The 17,536-nt window shown below is 35.2% G+C and overlaps 2 protein-coding genes across 14 annotated transcripts; both read left to right on the top strand.

The window, feature by feature from the left end:
- The first annotated feature begins 6,284 nt into the window (after positions 1-6,284).
- On the top strand, positions 6,285-11,188 carry LOC112038085 (prohibitin-3, mitochondrial). 12 transcript variants are annotated; one of them, XR_010632410.1, is made up of 6 exons: positions 6,287-7,239; positions 7,817-8,557; positions 8,667-8,710; positions 9,478-9,531; positions 10,315-10,371; positions 10,889-11,188. XR_010632410.1 is itself a non-coding variant. In XM_065781965.1 (3 exons), the coding sequence occupies exon 1, from the start codon at positions 6,395-6,397 to the stop codon at positions 7,229-7,231; it is 837 nt and encodes a 278-aa protein (XP_065638037.1). In that variant the 5' UTR covers positions 6,286-6,394; the 3' UTR covers positions 7,232-7,239; positions 7,817-7,848; positions 10,889-11,188. The 12 variants fall into 12 exon arrangements, 2 of the variants coding, with proteins under 2 accessions (XP_065638038.1, XP_065638037.1); XR_010632408.1 differs by lacking the exon at positions 10,315-10,371 and adding an exon at positions 9,046-9,332; XR_010632407.1 differs by lacking the exon at positions 10,315-10,371 and adding an exon at positions 8,868-9,332.
- A 2,091-nt stretch (positions 11,189-13,279) lies between these two features.
- LOC112038094 (syntaxin-51) lies at positions 13,280-17,533 on the top strand. 2 transcript variants are annotated; one of them, XM_024070922.2, is made up of 5 exons: positions 13,280-13,461; positions 15,349-15,570; positions 16,859-17,064; positions 17,166-17,266; positions 17,402-17,533. In XM_024070922.2, exons 2-5 carry the CDS (start codon positions 15,353-15,355, stop codon positions 17,480-17,482), a joined length of 606 nt encoding a protein of 201 aa, XP_023926690.2. In that variant the 5' UTR covers positions 13,280-13,461; positions 15,349-15,352; the 3' UTR covers positions 17,483-17,533. The 2 variants fall into 2 exon arrangements, with proteins under 2 accessions (XP_023926690.2, XP_023926689.2); XM_024070921.2 differs by lacking the exon at positions 13,280-13,461 and adding an exon at positions 13,516-13,538.
- Positions 17,534-17,536: the final 3 nt, after the last annotated feature.

The raw sequence follows: 17,536 nt of genomic DNA, 5'->3' as shown, positions 1-17,536 counted from the left end.
ACCATTTCTAAACTATTAAAAATATCATCTTTCATCTCTTACACTATTAAAATTTTTTTATTTATATCATTTACTTTTATTAAAAGTTTATTTTTCTTCCTTAAATTATTGAAAAAAAAAAATTCTTTTTTCATCTCTATTTTTACCTCTAAACTATTGAAAAAACTCTTTGTAAAATTTAGGGGAAAAAAAAATTAAGTTTAGAGATGAAAAACAAAATTTTGTTAGAGCTTACGGACCCAAATAGTATTTTTACCTTAATTTGAAATTTTAAACAAATTATGAGTAATGTTATGTAAGCAATAATTTTTTTAAACAATTGAATTAATTTGTAGATTTTATTTATGCTTATCTGGTTTTAATTAACAACAATGTATCGCTTTTATAGTTGTCAAATTTGCTGTGATTTAAGGGTTATTGCCATCATTTGTTCAAGCTTTTTTTTTTTAGATCCAAGTTTGATTTACCTGCAATAATAAATTTAAAAGGTTATCATTTATCTTTGACTTATTATACTTTTCGTGCTGAAAATTTTGCTCACCCATTTTAAGGTTATCACTTATTATTGTTGTGATAAGTATTGTTTAGAACAAAACATTAAGAAAATGTTCAAATGACTTCATTTGACATATTTGGAAAAAATAATTAGATTGACTCACTTTGACAAAGTGAATGACTATATTGACAAAAATCAAACCCTAACGACTAACCCTTACACATCTATTTCGGGGGACAAATCAAAATTTTTGTTTTTATTCTTTATTAAGTCTAATGGATTTATCATTTTTTTTTAAATCTATGGATTCAATTAGGTAATGTGTATTTAGTTAAAATATCATTTAAAAATTATTGATAATATGACAAAAAAATTGATAAGATAATATGATAAAAATTATGTGTTAATAATGTGATTAAATTCACAAATCTTTAATGTACGGCCCCCACACCATGACCCGTAGTGGGCCTTGAACATCGACCTGGGCATATGGCCCGTGAGGCCCATCTCCCTTTGCCAAGCGGCCCACCCCCGAGTCACGCCTGCCACGGGCCCAAGCTTTGCCTCCTCATCGCTTCTCGGAGAAACCCCTTCCCGAGCCTTAACATAACTCGCGGGACACCCCGCCCCGTACCAGATTGGTCGTACCACGGGAAGACACCGCGGCCGGGAACTATCGCGGAGATGGGAACCAAGTTCCAACGCCACCCTCACCACTTCCCATGACTACCTAACTATCCACTTACGATCGATAATACTGGACCGCCTGTTGCACTTATTGGCAAATAATCATGACCTCTTCGCCATTCCTGAACTATAAATAGAGGAAGTTTTGAGAAGACAGGGGTTGGAAAATTGAGGATAGGAAGAGCGAAAACAGAGAAAACAGAGTGGGGAAGCGGTTCAGACCCCCGAGGAGAGGAAAGCGATTCCATTGGGCCTTGGCGTTCAGAACGACCCGGTGTAGGAAATCCAAGCCCACGATACAAGTAAGTTGTGAGCCCAAGTGAGGCCCAGCCCAACAGGGTTTCGGTTTTGGGCGCGTACAATTGGCGCTGTCTGTGGGAAATCCTACTAAGCAGTGGTTCCACCGAGACTCGCGTACAGGATAGATGTCTGGAGGTGGAGCCGAGAGTGACTCGGCAGGGTCTTCCAGGGGCTCTACCTGGCGGGAACGGAGGCAGAAGGGCCGCGAGGATCCGGTTTACGAGCAGCAGGAAGAACGGTCCGGCCTTGGAGAGGGGTCGTATCAAACGGGGAGAACGGTATCCCACGCTTCCAGACGCGGGCAGCCTGACGTCAGGGATGAAGAACTTGAGCGGCTGCGGAGGTTAGTACAAGACCTGGAACTGGAAGCACGAAACGAGCGCCGCCGAGCCGGTCAAGACGCCCGAGATAGAAGGCCGGACAATGAGGAAGAGAGGCGCGGGACTGGCTCTAATCGACCGGGATCACACCACCACAGGGAGCACTCGCACTCGAGGGAGTCCCGTCGCCGCCGAGACCGCTCCCGTTCAGCAGAATCCTACCGGCGGCAATATCGATCTCGGTCCCGAGAATACGGAAATCGGGGCTCGGATTCTCCAGAGGGACGGCCAAGGAATGCAGCTATGGATGCTATGAGCCGTGCATTGCGCAAGGCGGCTCGGTCACCATTCTCAGCAGACATTGAGCGAGCACCGATGCCGGACAGATTTACACACCCGCCGTTCAATTCGTATGGGGGGAAGACGGATCCCGTGGAGCATGTCAGCCACTATATCCAGATGATGTCTTTGCATACCCGCAATGACGCTCTGATGTGCAAGGTTTTTCCCTCCATCCTTGGTCCCACGGCCTTAAGGTGGTTCAACGGGTTGCGTAAGGGCTCCATACACAGTTTCGCCGAGCTAATACATGAGTTCGGTTCCCGTTTCGTGACGTGCAGCCGGGAACAACAACCGGTGGACGCGCTGCTGTCTATGAAGATGAGGGCAGGGGAAACCCTCCGTGATTACGCTAGCCGATACTGGGAGCTCTACAACGAGATCGGCGGAGGGAACGAGAAGATCGTACATAACTCGCGGGACACCCCGCCCCGTACCAGATTGGTCGTACCACGGGAAGACACCGCGGCCGGGAACTATCGCGGAGATGGGAACCAAGTTCCAACGCCACCCTCACCACTTCCCATGACTACCTAACTATCCACTTACGATCGATAATACTGGACCGCCTGTTGCACTTATTGGCAAATAATCATGACCTCTTCGCCATTCCTGAACTATAAATAGAGGAAGTTTTGAGAAGACAGGGGTTGGAAAATTGAGGATAGGAAGAGCGAAAACAGAGAAAACAGAGTGGGGAAGCGGTTCAGACCCCCAAGGAGAGGAAAGCGATTCCATTGGGCCTTGGCGTTCAGAACGACCCGGTGTAGGAAATCCAAGCCCACGATACAAGTAAGTTGTGAGCCCAAGTGAGGTCCAGCCCAACAGGGTTTCGGTTTTGGGCGCGTACATTTAATATAAAACATTACTAGAAGATTTGATTTATCGCAAACTTAATGTGCATAGTTTAATTGTCCATGAATCAAAAATTCAATGTAAAATTGACACTTACGAGATGCGATAGAGGCCATTGATAATATTTTTCAAAAATTCTAAAATATTTCAATGACTAAGCTATAATTTATCTAATTTAAGGAATGAAAACACAAAATTATATAAATATTTTGGGATAGAAAAGGCGTATTTCAACAGATAAATTATTTTTGGTTTCCAGCCCTTTTTATAATGCTAATTGCAGTTTGCTGCCGTAAGCATGCTAATGTGCGACGGTGAAGTATGAAGTCATCAACGTGCTTCTTCTAAAATAAAAATAAAAACAAAAAGTCATCAACATGCTGTTTAGTGTTGACCCCACTCCGAAGGTAATAATAAGAACAATAATATAAGAATAGACAAAAGTTACTGAAAGATAATTCTTACTCATTGAGATAATTACTCTCATATCACCAATGGATTTGGTCCATGAGGTTAATCAGGATTAACATGTGGTTTTGATTTAAGTTCGGCTAGGAAGCCCAGCCCAAGAAACCCGCTAATGAAGCCCACAAAGCTCATGAGACCAGCCATGTACGAAGAAGGAAGCAATGCTGAAAAGCTAAGAAAGAAAGCTAAGATTATTCTGAGAGGTGGAATGGAAGACAAAAAGAGACATTTCGCACCAACTTGGTCTCAACAAGAAAATCTCTAAAATGGGCTTTGAGACATTTTTGAGTATCTAACTGTTCATCAGGCATGTGCAGCTCTCTCTTCTCTCTCACAAACACACACACAAGATCGTAGACAAAATTTAGTTACAAAATTAATTGTAACTTTAGACTACAAACTTACTTAATATCTTTTTATTGAAGATGAATTTTGACAAATTCACAATTACACACACACACACACACAAGACCATAGACAAAGTTTAGTTACAAAATTAATTGTAATTTTAGACTACAAACTTACTTAATATCTTTTTATTAAAGATGAATTTTGACAAATTCACCATCAGATTATATTTTCTTTTTATATCCACCATTCTTTTTATGTTATCAATAAATTTTTTAAATTGTAAGTTTTTGTAATTTAAAATTATGCATAAAATATAAACTTATAGATCATATAGTAAATAATATCTGATTGACACAAAATTTAAAATATGTATTAAGAACATAAAAAATATGCAATTCAACAGCTAAATTTTCAAAATATGTTATAATATTTATTTTATTAAGTGAGTTTTTAGTCTTTAAGTTACAACTAATTTTGTAATTAAACTTTGTCTCAAGATTATTACAAGATTTCGAATTCAAAGTCTCATGAATATCTATCATAAAACCTTAAAAATCATTAAACGGGCCCTTTGAAAATGCAAGGTGTAACAAAAAAGTTCACGAAGAAAATATAATATTTGATATAATTGAATAATGCCCGGTGAATATAATTGATCTTTCCCTCATTTAGTAGGCCATTGAATGATTATATAGCATCATTATTAAGAGCAAGGGGCCCGAAGCCAAAGTGAGAGAGATAGATTGGGAGAGAGAAAACACAAAACCTTCGTATGCTTATACAGTTATACACCTTTGTTTTTTTTTTTTTTTTGAGCAACTACACCTTTGCATTCTTTACGAAAATCAAAAAGTATGGTTTTCCCACGCTATGTAAGCTAGTTGCAGGCTCTTCCTCCCTCTTGTAGGTTTGATGAGCTCCGCATAACTTCAAGACACTGCTAGTCTTCATCATCATTCGTGTAAAGGTGAATACTTATTATTAGCTAGGATTATATTATGATTGTGTTTAGTACAAATCTATTTCCATTTTTTTTTTAAAGTGTTGTGATAGTAAATATCATAGTATAAAACTATAAATATAAGATTTTATAAGAAGTCTTTACATAATTGAAATCACAATCTTTAATATAATAAATGCAAATGATACATTATGACAATTTTACCAGCATTGTATCTGGCTCATTTAAATTTTACAATTGTTGGTAAACAATCAATAGTAAACCTATTGTTTAAAGCGCTTAAAAAATTAAAAAAAAAAAACCCTATTATTAAAAGCAATACATATGACAATTAGGCTAGGGCATTCACTTAGCAGAACTATGGCTTTAGGACCCATATGTATATCTATATCTATAAAGAAGTGTTTGACTTTTTGATAACCACTTTACTTAAACTTTGGAGGGCTCACAATTTTCCACCTCATTATTAATTTATAATTTTTTAAATTTATTTCTTAGTGCTAGAAAAAACAACACTACCTCGTATGTGATACTTTAAAAAGGCATCTTTTGTTATTAATTAAGAAATTTACTATTAAGAAAATTTTTGTTTAAGAGTTTTATTCGAAACTATTTAGGTATTTAGCCTCATTTGGAACTTGATTTTATGAAAGTCGAGTTCCAGTGTGAAGAACTCAACTCAAGTTCCTTCAAAAAATGAATGGAAACTTAACAACATCTCAACTCAAATTTTTTATCCATGGAACTCTAGTTCTTAAAAATTGAGTTCCAAACAAGGCTACATAAAATATTTTAGGGTGAGTAGCATTTTTGGTCCTTATTCTATATACCATGTTTCAATTTGATCCTTAACCCTTCAATTGTGTCAATTTGGTTCCTAACCTTTCAGTACAATGTCAATTTAATCTCTGTAGTTATATTTTGGATGAAAATTGATGATGTGTCTAATGGCCAAAATAAAAAATTAGCTTCCGTTGATATAAGAATAAATTAAAATTTTATTTTAGCCATTTGCCATGTCACCAATTTTTGTCCAAGATATAACAATATAAATTAAATTGACACAATACTAAAAGATTATGGACCAAATCGACGTCATTGAAAGGTAATGGACCAAATAAAAATTTAATATAAAAGATAAGGACTAAATATGTAATTTACCAAATATTTTAAATGAAGCTTTCAAAAAAAACTCAAACTAACTCTTAAAAAATAGGGTAAAATATTTATTTGATTTCTAAATTTTATCAAGAATTTTTTTTTGTCTCTAAATTTTTAAAAATTATTATTTCATCCTTAAATTTTGTAAAGAATTTTTTTACTAGTTTAAAAATGAAAATATGGATAAAAAAAAGAACTTTTGGCAATAGTGTAGAAATAAAAAACAAGTTTTTAGTAAAATTTAAGAACAGAAATAAAATATTTTCAATAACGTTATCAATGAAAAACGAATGTTTTAATAGGTTAGGAAATAGAAAACAAATATTTAGTAAAATATAGGGAGAAAAGTAGAAATTAAAAAAAAAAAAAAAAACTAAAACCCTCCCAAACTCTGACGCAGATAACAAGCCGCACTTGAACGGTGCTACCACAGCCCTCAGTTCCACCGTATCAATCATGGGTAGCCAAGGCGCTGTTTCCTTATTGAACAACGTCGCACGCGCCGCCTTGGGTCTCGGCGTAGCCGCCACGGCTCTCAACTCATCTCTCTACACCGTCGACGGCGGCCAGCGCGCCGTCATCTTCGACCGCATCCGTGGAATTCTCGACGAAACCGTCGGCGAAGGCACCCACTTCCTCATCCCATGGCTCCAAAAGCCCTTCATCTTCGACATCCGCACGAAGCCCCACACTTTCTCCTCCGTCTCCGGCACCAAGGACCTCCAGATGGTCAACCTAACCCTCCGCGTCCTCTCGCGCCCCGAGGTCACGCGCCTCCCTCAGATCGTCCAAACCCTAGGCCTCGAGTACGACGAGAAGGTCCTCCCTTCGATCGGCAACGAGGTCTTGAAGGCCGTCGTGGCTCAGTTCAACGCCGACCAGCTCCTCACCGAGCGCCCGCAGGTCTCGGCGCTCGTGCAGAGCGGGCTCACCGAGCGCGCCAGGAACTTCAACATCGTGCTCGATGACGTGGCGATCACGCACCTGTCGTACGGCGCGGAGTTCTCGCGCGCCGTGGAGCAGAAGCAGGTGGCGCAGCAGGAGGCGGAGAGGTCGAAGTTTGTGGTGGCGAAGGCGGAGCAGGAGAGGCGCGCCGCCATCATTAGGGCCGAGGGAGAGAGCGAGTCGGCGAAGATGATATCGGAGGCTACTGAGAATGCTGGAACGGGACTCATTGAGCTCAGGAAGATTGAGGCCATGAGGGAAAATGCCGCCACTCTTGCTAAGTCCCCGAATGTCTCTTACTTGCCCGGTGGCCAGAAGCTTCTCATGGCTCTCAATGCCAACCGTTAAGAGCTAAGGTATATTCATTCTTATCATTATCATGTTTGTTTTCATTATTTTATAAATTGCTAATGTCATATTATCTTATAAGAACAAGAAATTTATGTACCATGATACTTTGTAAGTATTAAAAATTGTTTAGCAATTTCTCTATGACAATGTAGAATTGCAACAAAGCTATGCAAAAGAGTATTGCTATTGATGATAATTGTTTCAGATCCTAGTAATGACATGACACGAGCAATTTTTGAAAAATTATAATATGAAACAGCTGTTACGACACTGGTATGACACGGGCATGACTCAGATATGACATGGGTACAGCACCCTTAATGAAACGTCCGTGCTTCCTAGAGCAAATGCTTGCGTGCTACTTTCTGCTTCACATGTTAAAATTGTGGATTAAATTAGCAAATGCTTCAATGTTTTTCATTACATGTCATGAATTAATATTGTGAATTGGATTCATCTTTAGGAGGCAGTATGCTAAAAACCACAAACTGTCATTGTGACAGATTAAATATTTTCATAAAACATCCACAGATTACATTTGTAATTGTAAAATTTTCATTTCTGGTCATTTTATGTTTGCAGGGTCTCATGGCATGGCATAAAAGCATGATGAGGTCATGGATTTGGACAAATTGCTGGTTTATCACTCTGTATTCATTTTTTTTTTTTTTGGTATCTAAGATCATATCGTTTGAACTTTCTTAAGATCCGGTCATTAAGAATTTAGGAAACTGTTTTGGATTTTTTGTTGAAAGTTGCATTGGTTTTTTCCTTGTCCTGGAAGCATGGCCATGATTATAACTTAGGTGATAAAATTGCGTTTCTGATATGTTGATCTATGCTGAATGCATTTTCCTTTCCCCTAATTGCTTAAGAATAGTTCAAGTTTGTTTTATTTTATGGCCACCATTAATTCCTTTAGAGGAAAAGTTCCTTCCGATTTAAAGAGTGAGGAACTTAGCTATGTGATGAATTCAATCATGTATGCACTTGGTAATGTGTATGGCTGTTTATGCAGCTTCTATGGTGGTTATCTTCATATAGCTAGTAATAAGTGGAGAATAGCATCTGTTTAGCTAGTACAGATGTGCATTTACAGATTATTTTAGTGGTATATATAGTGTTCAAATTATATTTCCATTGTAGTGTGCTATTGGATAGGGTTGCAAGCCTGCAAATTAGCTCAAGTTTGGGTTGATCTAAAATACAATGGCTTGATGTCCATTTGAGCTCTGAAATCCAGGTCCGTTCGACCTCAGCTAGATGTGAGCTTTATCAAGCTCACCTGAGACTGGACAAACCCAAACCCCAATGAACAAAACTGTAAGCTCATGTTTTTTTGTTGCATTTTCATAGCATAGCAAGAAGGATGCTGATGTGCTTGCACCTCTTTTTCTTTAAATGAAAGCTGATGAAAAAAATTATTTTTCAGACAACAGTGTTAATGTGGCCTCGCAAGTCAAAACAGAAAAGTAGGTTAGTATGTAAAGCACTGCACTCAACATTCTATTTGTAGTTCATTTTGTTGGAGCACAAGCTAACGAGAAAGAGTAAGTTTATAAGTACCAAGTCCCACCAAGTCATCCCAACCCTCTGCTTGGGGAGAAAGTATCTTATAAGCCACTATCTCCAGGTCAGCTTCTTACTTGTTGAGACTACCCAATAAAGAAGACACCTGCACCAACTGGAAATTACAATGATACCCTCAAAATTTTCAATAGGCCAATCACTCCCCATTTTTTCTCAGTTTCAACTTTTAAGAACACTCTCTTCCAGTGGATGGTGAGCCACCTGGTTTTGTGATTGATCAGCAGCGGAGACAACTGCTCCACCCCAATGGCAACTGCAAAAATTTAAAATTAAAAAAAAAAAAAAAGAAGAAGAAGAAGAAGAAGAAGAAGAAGAAGCCTGGAGGAGAGCGTTTCGCCATCCACCAGCGTCTCACCATCAGTGTTTCAACCACCCATGTCACCTACGTTTCAAAAGCCTACCTGAAATAAACTCAATGCCCATTACATATACTGACCTGTTAGAAAAGAGCTTGAATCTTAAACAAACAGCATTCATACCAGAAGAATCTAACCTTTCCTTTCTTTTGGTAAGGAAATTTTGATGTCAGATTTATGATTTTTTTTTTTTCCTTTCCTTGATTTTCTTTTTTAAAGTTCATCCCTTTATTTCATTTATGGCACTAAAACCATCCTGTTCTTTCATTGATTTTTTTTCCCCTTCTTTGATTTCAGTATCAGATTTATGTTTCTAAAGCTTCAGATAACCTCCCAAAAGATGTTTGGCAGGTAACCCCAAATCTGCTTGCATCTACACATATTTAAGTACATTGCAAATTCATTTTTGGAATTTGATGTTGTGTATGTTTATGATAGCATTTGTCCTTCAGCCCTCTAGTTTGATCAAACTCTTTGATTAGTTGATGGTGGTCAAAAAATAAAAAGTTATACTTTTCTTACGGATGCTTGGGCCAGTGAATGCCAGCACCTGGCATTGGTGGGTGTTTGGTGTTATTGGGGTCATAGAATTATCTTTGTGTCATGAATTTTAAGAGGAAGAAAGAAAAAGGTGTTGTCTTGCTTACAAATTTATTCAGATTTCACACTCAGACTACAAAGAAAATGCAATTAGAATTAAAATAGCTTTTGTTGGTTTTTTTCACAACAAATACTGCTTACTATTGAATGGTTATTTTTGGAATGGTAACTTTTGTAGAATTTTAGTGGATGACTTAAAAACTGAATGGTAACTTTTGCATTGAGTGGTTGGTTTCAGTGTCTTAATGCTTGACATCCTTGGGTTTGTGGTTGGGAGAGAGCTTTTTCTTAATAGTTTAAGAAATGTAGGGTAAGGAGTTATTAACTATCATGATGTCTCTGGCTGAGCTGTGACTCATACGGAATTATTGCTATTATACTGCCTCTATCAGAGCTGCTCTCCATTTATTGTTCAACAAAACCAATCCCCAACTAAGAGCCTTTCTCTTCTGTTGTAGACATGATGTTTAGTTTGGTGGGTTAGATTGGTAGATTGTTCTTCATACTTATAATAGAATAATTTTGTGAATTCAGCTTACTATGTTTGCACCACCATTGGTCATGCCTCAAGCATAGACATATAAATCATTGGTAAGCTTACTTGCTTAATGGCATAGAATTCAGATTAAAGGTAAAGAAATTTCATCTTGCTAAATTATGTTGCTTGTTTATGGTATCATGATATGTGCCTTTGCTTACTCAAGTTTCCTTGATTCTAGGGTATAAATAATTTTATAGCATGCTTCTGTTTGTGAGTTAATCTTTGGACTATAAATCATTATAAAATATGGCAGATGCAAATAATCCCCTCGTTGGTGTGATTGTTAAGATGACCAAATAATTCTCAGGGGGGATCTTGTTCCTTTAATCTTTCTGAACTCAATAGATTGGATTTTCTTGGGGTCATTATTGTGTTTATGATACTTCTCACTTTTTTTTTTTTTTTGGGGGGGGTGGGGGGGCAGGGTAGTGGTGCCTTTCTGATGTGGTATTCTTTCTTAAGTTCTCTTTTGTTACAATCGATCTTTATTTGTTGACTTAATGGGCATGAGAATGTAATATACTAATATATTTAACCATTGACATTCTATTTGCATTTCCGTTTTAGGCCTTATGGTCAGTAGTACTGATTCCGTGGGCTTGAGGAAGAGGATGAAAGTGCTGATTAATGGGCATGCTGTTGATTCTGTGGTGGCTTCACAAGTATCCAATCTTCAACCTCACAAACCCAAGCTTTTGAAATGAGGAAAACTACTTTGCTTCAAAGGATCACAATCTTCTCTCTCGGCTAAAATTTTGGTTTTTGAACAAATGTAATTGTCAAAAGCAAAGTCTGTATGATAAAATATTTTAGTACAACTGTTGGAACTGCCTTTTGAGTAAAAGTAAATCTTTGCCTATTGTTAAATGGTTATGTATATTTCAATTGAATTCTTGCTATTATGAGAGAGCATATAAAACCTTCATATACTTATAAACTTATACACCCTTGCATCATTCAGTAGATATGGAACACTTCTTTATAAGTTTCTGATTACACATACAATTTTTAATATGAGATGTAAGTGAATTTTTAATATGACATAATATTCTGCACACAAATTCAGAAGCAAAGAAAAATAAGTAAGATGAATTTATTAGAATAAAATATAAGTATAAGTTGCATCTTGGAAAAAAAAGTGAAAAAAAAAAAAATACAACGTAGGATGTATTGTGTGTGATTTATCTAAAAGCCAGGACTTAATATAAATATAAATATATTTATATATATGAAATTTTGATAATAGACTATTAATCAAGGTATAAGTTAAAAGGTTTTTTTTTTTTTTAATAAAGAAAAATGGGCTGTTGTCTGAGTTTTAAGTTTAGAATTTTTTATAATAAACTTTTAGTTTGAATATAATTTAAATTTGGTGAAATATTTAAGTTTAGAATTATTTGATGATAGATGTTTAGTTTGAATAGAATTTAAATTTGTTGAAATTTAAATGTATAAAATTAATTTACTAATTAGTTGTTCTTAAAATATTGATAACAGAATTTTAGTTGGAGTAGAAGTTAAACGCGGGTTTGTTTTAGAAAGAAAATGTGGGTTATTATTTGGGATTTAAGTTTAGAATTTTTTTTTATAATAGACTTTTAGTTTGAATATGATTTAAATTTTTTGAAATTTAAATGATAAAATTTATCTAAATTAAACCGTCGTTAAATATTATCCCTTAATTTGAAGAAATATATCCTAACAAATAATATAAAATTAATTTACTAATTAGTGAGAGTTCCCACTTAGTGCAATCATGGTTTTTAAGTTCAACTGAAATATTTAAGTTTATAAATTTTTTTATAAAAGACTTTTACTTTGAATAGAATTCAATTTTGTTGAAGTTTAAATGTACAAAGTTAATTTACTAATTAGTTGTTCTTAAAATATTTATAATAGACTTTTAATTGGAGTATAAATCAAAACGTGAGGTTTTCTTTTTTTGAGAAAGAAAACATGGGTTGTTGTTTGGAATTTGAGTTTATAATTTTTTTTATAATAGACTTTTAGTTTGAAATTTTGAATAAAATTGAAATGATAATTTTCTACCTAAATTAAACATTTGTTAAATATTATCCCTTAATTTGAGGAAATATATCCTAACAAATAATATAAATTTAATTTACTAATTAGTGAAAGTAGCCACTTGGTGCAACTACGGTTTCTAAGTCCAACTTTTATTTTTATTATTTATTAATTATGCTTGTGTGATGCACGTCTCAATTACAAATTAAATGTAAATATTTCAAAACTATATTAAAAATTAGTGAGTGACTCGAATATTTAATAGAGTTTTAACTAAAGTTACTTAAATATTATCTTCTAAAAAAAAAAAAAACAACCATCTTAATAATTGAAGAAAGCGTAAACAAGAAAATATAAAATAGTCAACTAACGCAACCATAGTTTTTAGAACACAACTTTTATTATATAATATAATATATGATTTGATATGAAATTTGTGGTTTGTATTTGTGTTAAAGATTTGGATACATTTCGATATAGTGTTTTATTGAACAATAATTGCACAGTAAATACTTTGATTTGTGTTATTAAATATTAGATTTTGTATCATTAATGCAATATTATCCATGTTATCATTGGATTTTTATATTAATTTATTAATATATTATTTTTCAAATTTATTGATGAGTACAAACGAGCATAAGATATGGTTATTATTATGCAAAACAGAATACCATGATCCGGCCTCACCTTCCTAAGACCGTATAGTATATTTGATATATGTAACCTCTCCTTCACAATATGTGGATAATGTGCAATGTGAATAATCAATTAATAATCATAACATAGTTAAGTGAATTTTAAAACTTTTTTTTTTTTTGGGGTGTTAAGATAGAGAGAAAAGAGATTTCGGATAATTAAAAAATAAATGTGAAAACGACGCCGCGGTGGGATAAAAAGAATAATAGTAATTTACAATTCCAACTTTCATTTCATTCATTGTCGTGTTTTTGACAAGGACGACGGAGCCGGACATATTTATTTTAGTTTTATTAAAAATATTTACTTTCGGTTCTATCCTAGGTGGTGCTGGTGCCGTACGTCATTTCCAAATTCTACCTGCTCCTTCACAAATACGACCTCGTTTCGATCACCATCAAATTCCCAAAACGCAGGTGCTATTTCTTTCTCTCAATTTTCCTCTCAAAATTTTCCAATATTCGATCCGAAACTCTCATTCCATCATGATCATGTAATTTCCCATTTGACTTTTCTTTCTCTGTTAGCATAAAAGCGTCGTCGTTTTCCTTTTGGGGTTTTGGATTTTTTTTGTTTTGGGTTTCGATCAAAGCTTGAATATTTGGTGTGATCGGTTTGATAATTTGATGCAACTTTTTGTGGGTTTTCGTTAAGATTGAATTTAGAAATTTGGGTTTTTTTTTTCGATCATTGAGGTGAAGCTTATTAGCTTTTGGGTTTTTTATTTTTGGCTATTGGAGGGGATTTTTGTTGTATTGTTTCTATTTTTAGACATTGAGCTGGGAAATTGTTGAAATAGAATGGTTTTTCATAATTTAATGAGAATTTAGGTAATTGGGTATGGTTTCTTTTGATCTAAGCCTTGCTTCCCCTTGTCTTAACATGAATTTTAGCTTAATATATGCATATGTGGTTTTTCATAATTCAGTGAGAATTTAGATAATTGGGTATGGTTTCTTGTGATCTAAGCCTCGCTTCCCTTGTGCTAGATATAAATATATGTGCGTCGGTGTGTGGTTTTTCATGCTTGAATGCTTTTTCATAATTCAATGAGTATTTAGGTAATTGGGTATGGTTTCTTTTGATCTAAGCCCCACCGCCCTAGTCTTAACTTGAGTTTTAGCTATATATTTATGTGTGCGTGTTTACATATATTGACTTAAGAGTGGGATGGTGCATAAGGATTAGCGTAGAGGATCCTGTGTAATTCGTGTGTTGGCTAATAGGAGTTGGGAATTTTGGATTAGTCCAGTTGAGTTGAGTAATGGTTGGTAATGTCCTCATTTGGCAAACAAGTGGGCTGTTCTTGTATTATGTGACCATTTGTTTCGTTTTCTATAACTTTCTTGCATTTGCGCACGATTTAAGCTATTACACGTTTGCTTTTGGGACTAAAAAGTGGGGTGGCTTAGCTGTTGTTAGCTAGATATATGTTGTTGGCTTATTTCTTGGTTGCCTAAGCTCTCGTAATCATCAGTGTGTGGACAGTGGGATTCATTAATATATTCATGAGTGGAGTGGCTACTGTCCTTGATGTATGTATACTTATATAGTTTTCTTAGAGTATGATTGTTTAATCTCTGACTCTTATTTATGCTAAAATAACTGCCAGTAATGGTGTTATGAATTCATGTGTAATTGAATATCCGTCTTCTTGAAGTGTTCTGTGGTTCTAAGCCAGTTGCAGAAGGTGATCTTACTGCAACAAAGACAACTATTAGTTGGAGTGTGGCTTTGTTGCATGTTTATTGTTTTTCCATTCCTGTTTTACTTGATCATTGTAATTTTGGTTCTTGATTTTTGCCTCCATAGTACATCCCCAATATACTTGGGTTGGCTATTTTTTGCTTGATAAAATTTTTTCATTACCTAAAAAAAAAAAAAACTAATTAGTTGGTGTGAGTTAAAAAGTATTAGACACTGGTTAGATGTATATGGGATTGGATTTACTTATTATTAGCTTTAAATTGCTATGCGGGTAATGGTAGGTTGTAATTTTATTTGTAAAATACCAGACCTAGCCCTTCACAGATCTTAGGATGACCAGTTTCTATAAGATCTGTTAAGGGTATATTAACCAAAATGTATACATCTCATGTTTATTATGCTATTATCCTTCTACTTTTGTCAGTGCCTAAACTTATATTTTTTATTGTTATTAATTTCATCTTTTTAGTTGAGGTCTTAATGTCAGAAAGATTTTATTCTGTATGTGTGTGTGTGGTTGTCTTGGTGCTGAAGTTTTTTTACCATGTATCTGTGATTAAATTTTTTACTGATATATTCTCCCTTTTATCTTTCAGATCAATGGCAGCTTCTGCAGACTCATGGGTGAAGGAATACAATGAAGCAGTAAAACTTGCCGATGATATCAATGGCATGATTTCTGAACGTAGTTCATTGCCTGCAACAGGACCAGATGCTCAGCGTCATGCATCTTCTATACGGAGGAAGATCACAATATTAGGGACTAGACTTGATAGCTTACAGTCCCTTTTGTCGAAGATTCCTGGAAAGCAGCCCATGTAAGTCTTCTTAACTGCACTAATGTTAATAAGAAGACTGTAATCGCTGCAATATAGATTTAGGACTCGAGTGAATGTCTTAAAATGCTTTCCTTGTTATTATGATCATAATGTTTCTGGACCCCAGTTTTCTGGTATGATAATGTTTTATTGATTTGATACTGATAAAAAATGTTTTATTGTTTTGGCTATGCGGGCCGTGAGGAAGGTGCCCATGTTAATAATTACAGTGTTTTGGTGATTCATCTGAACCTTTTGAGATGAGCAGTTTTTCATACTGTAGCATAACTTATATTGCTATAAATTTATTTCAATTTCACTGTCTTTCATCTTTGATGGATGTAATCTTTTATTTTTTAGCTCAAAATCTTTTACATTTATCTTTTAATATGGGTTTGATCTAGTGCTCATCTCCTGTTTTTGGCTCTCAAAAAAACCTTTTGTATTTCTTGTATTGACATTCTTCCAAATCCCAGTGATTTTATAATTAAGATTCAGGGCCACGGCTCCAAAGTTTAGGCCATTTATTGGGGCAAAATGTAGTGAGATTTTACATATTGGCAGTGATATGAATCCGGTATGTAATCAAGTTATATTATTAGAGAATTTGTTAGTTTCACACATATACACTATAAATTAGAGGGTTTTTTAGAATCCTCTTATAAAAGTGCAGAAAATGGGAGTCCTTCAGTATACAGGCAAGGCTTATACCTTTGCAAAAGAAGTAACAGAACTTAAATGTGATTGAAAAGGCTAACTGATTATCTGTTGTGCTGTACCATAGAAATCTCACTTCCTAAATTCTGGGCACTGGATTTTGTGAGGTTGAAAAGGTTCAAGACTTGACTGCAAATTGTCATGCTCTACTGTATCAGTTAGATGCAGGTTGGATTGTAGTCTAGAAATTGGAAGAGGTGGTTTGAAATGTCTGTAATCTCCTTTACCACATTTGGTAGTATTTTCTTTCTATTTATCACCTGTAGTATCCATCCTGGCTGATTAAACTTTATGTTAAAACATATTTGATCCACAATGTATTATCCCAACAACTTTGAAGTTACTGATTTTAGCATATCAAAGTAAATTTTGTTTTTTGTTATGTTATGTTTTATTTATTTATATTAATGTATTGTTGGTACACATCTTCGTCACTGTTGGGCTGAAAGTAGATGTTTCTTTGATTAAAGTTGGCAATATTTGCTTTATCACTTGATTGAGTTGGTATTTCAAAAAATCTTTCTAGTGGTTGTTATCTGAAGTGTATTGTTCTGCTTCTTGTGATACACAGAACGGAGAAAGAGATGAATCGTCGCAAGGACAATCTTGCAAATTTGAGATCAAAAGTTAACCAGATGGCTTCAACATTAAACATGTCAAATTTTGCTAACAGAGACAGCTTGATTGGCCCAGAAATAAAGCCAGCTGATGCTGTGAGCAGAACAGTTGGCTTGGACAATTCTGGCCTAGTCGGGCTTCAACGACAAGTTATGAAAGGTGTTGCTATCACTTATTGAGAACAGTGCTTTTCCTTGTTATAAATATACCTCTTATGCTTTTGGATTATGGATCTTTATGTGATATGCTCTATGAATCAGAGCAAGATGAGGATCTTGAGAAGTTGGAGGTGACTGTAGTAAGTACAAAACATATTGCATTGGCAGTCAACGAAGAACTTGACCTTCACACTAGGCTGATTGTATGTGTTTCCCCCACTGTATTCACTTAATTGTCTTTTCTTTTTTAATCTTTGAATCTCAGTTAAAGTCTAGTACATAGTGATATTAACTATAGCCACCCTGAATTTTAAATTTTGTTGCTCTTCGTTATGCAGGATGACTTGGACCAACATGTGGATGTTACAGACTCCAGGTTACGGGTAATACACTCACTGCTACTTTTTAATTTATTCTGAAAATTTTTGTTTAGCAAGTGATGTAATCGCAAAATGTACAATGCAATAAAGTAA

Source organism: Quercus suber, unplaced genomic scaffold (genome assembly GCF_002906115.3).
Source record: "Quercus suber isolate HL8 unplaced genomic scaffold, Cork oak 2.0 scaffold_285, whole genome shotgun sequence".
Classification (NCBI taxonomy): Eukaryota; Viridiplantae; Streptophyta; class Magnoliopsida; order Fagales; family Fagaceae; genus Quercus; species Quercus suber.
Note: the sequence above shows the minus strand (reverse complement) of the source record. Positions and strands in the feature narration are given on the sequence as shown.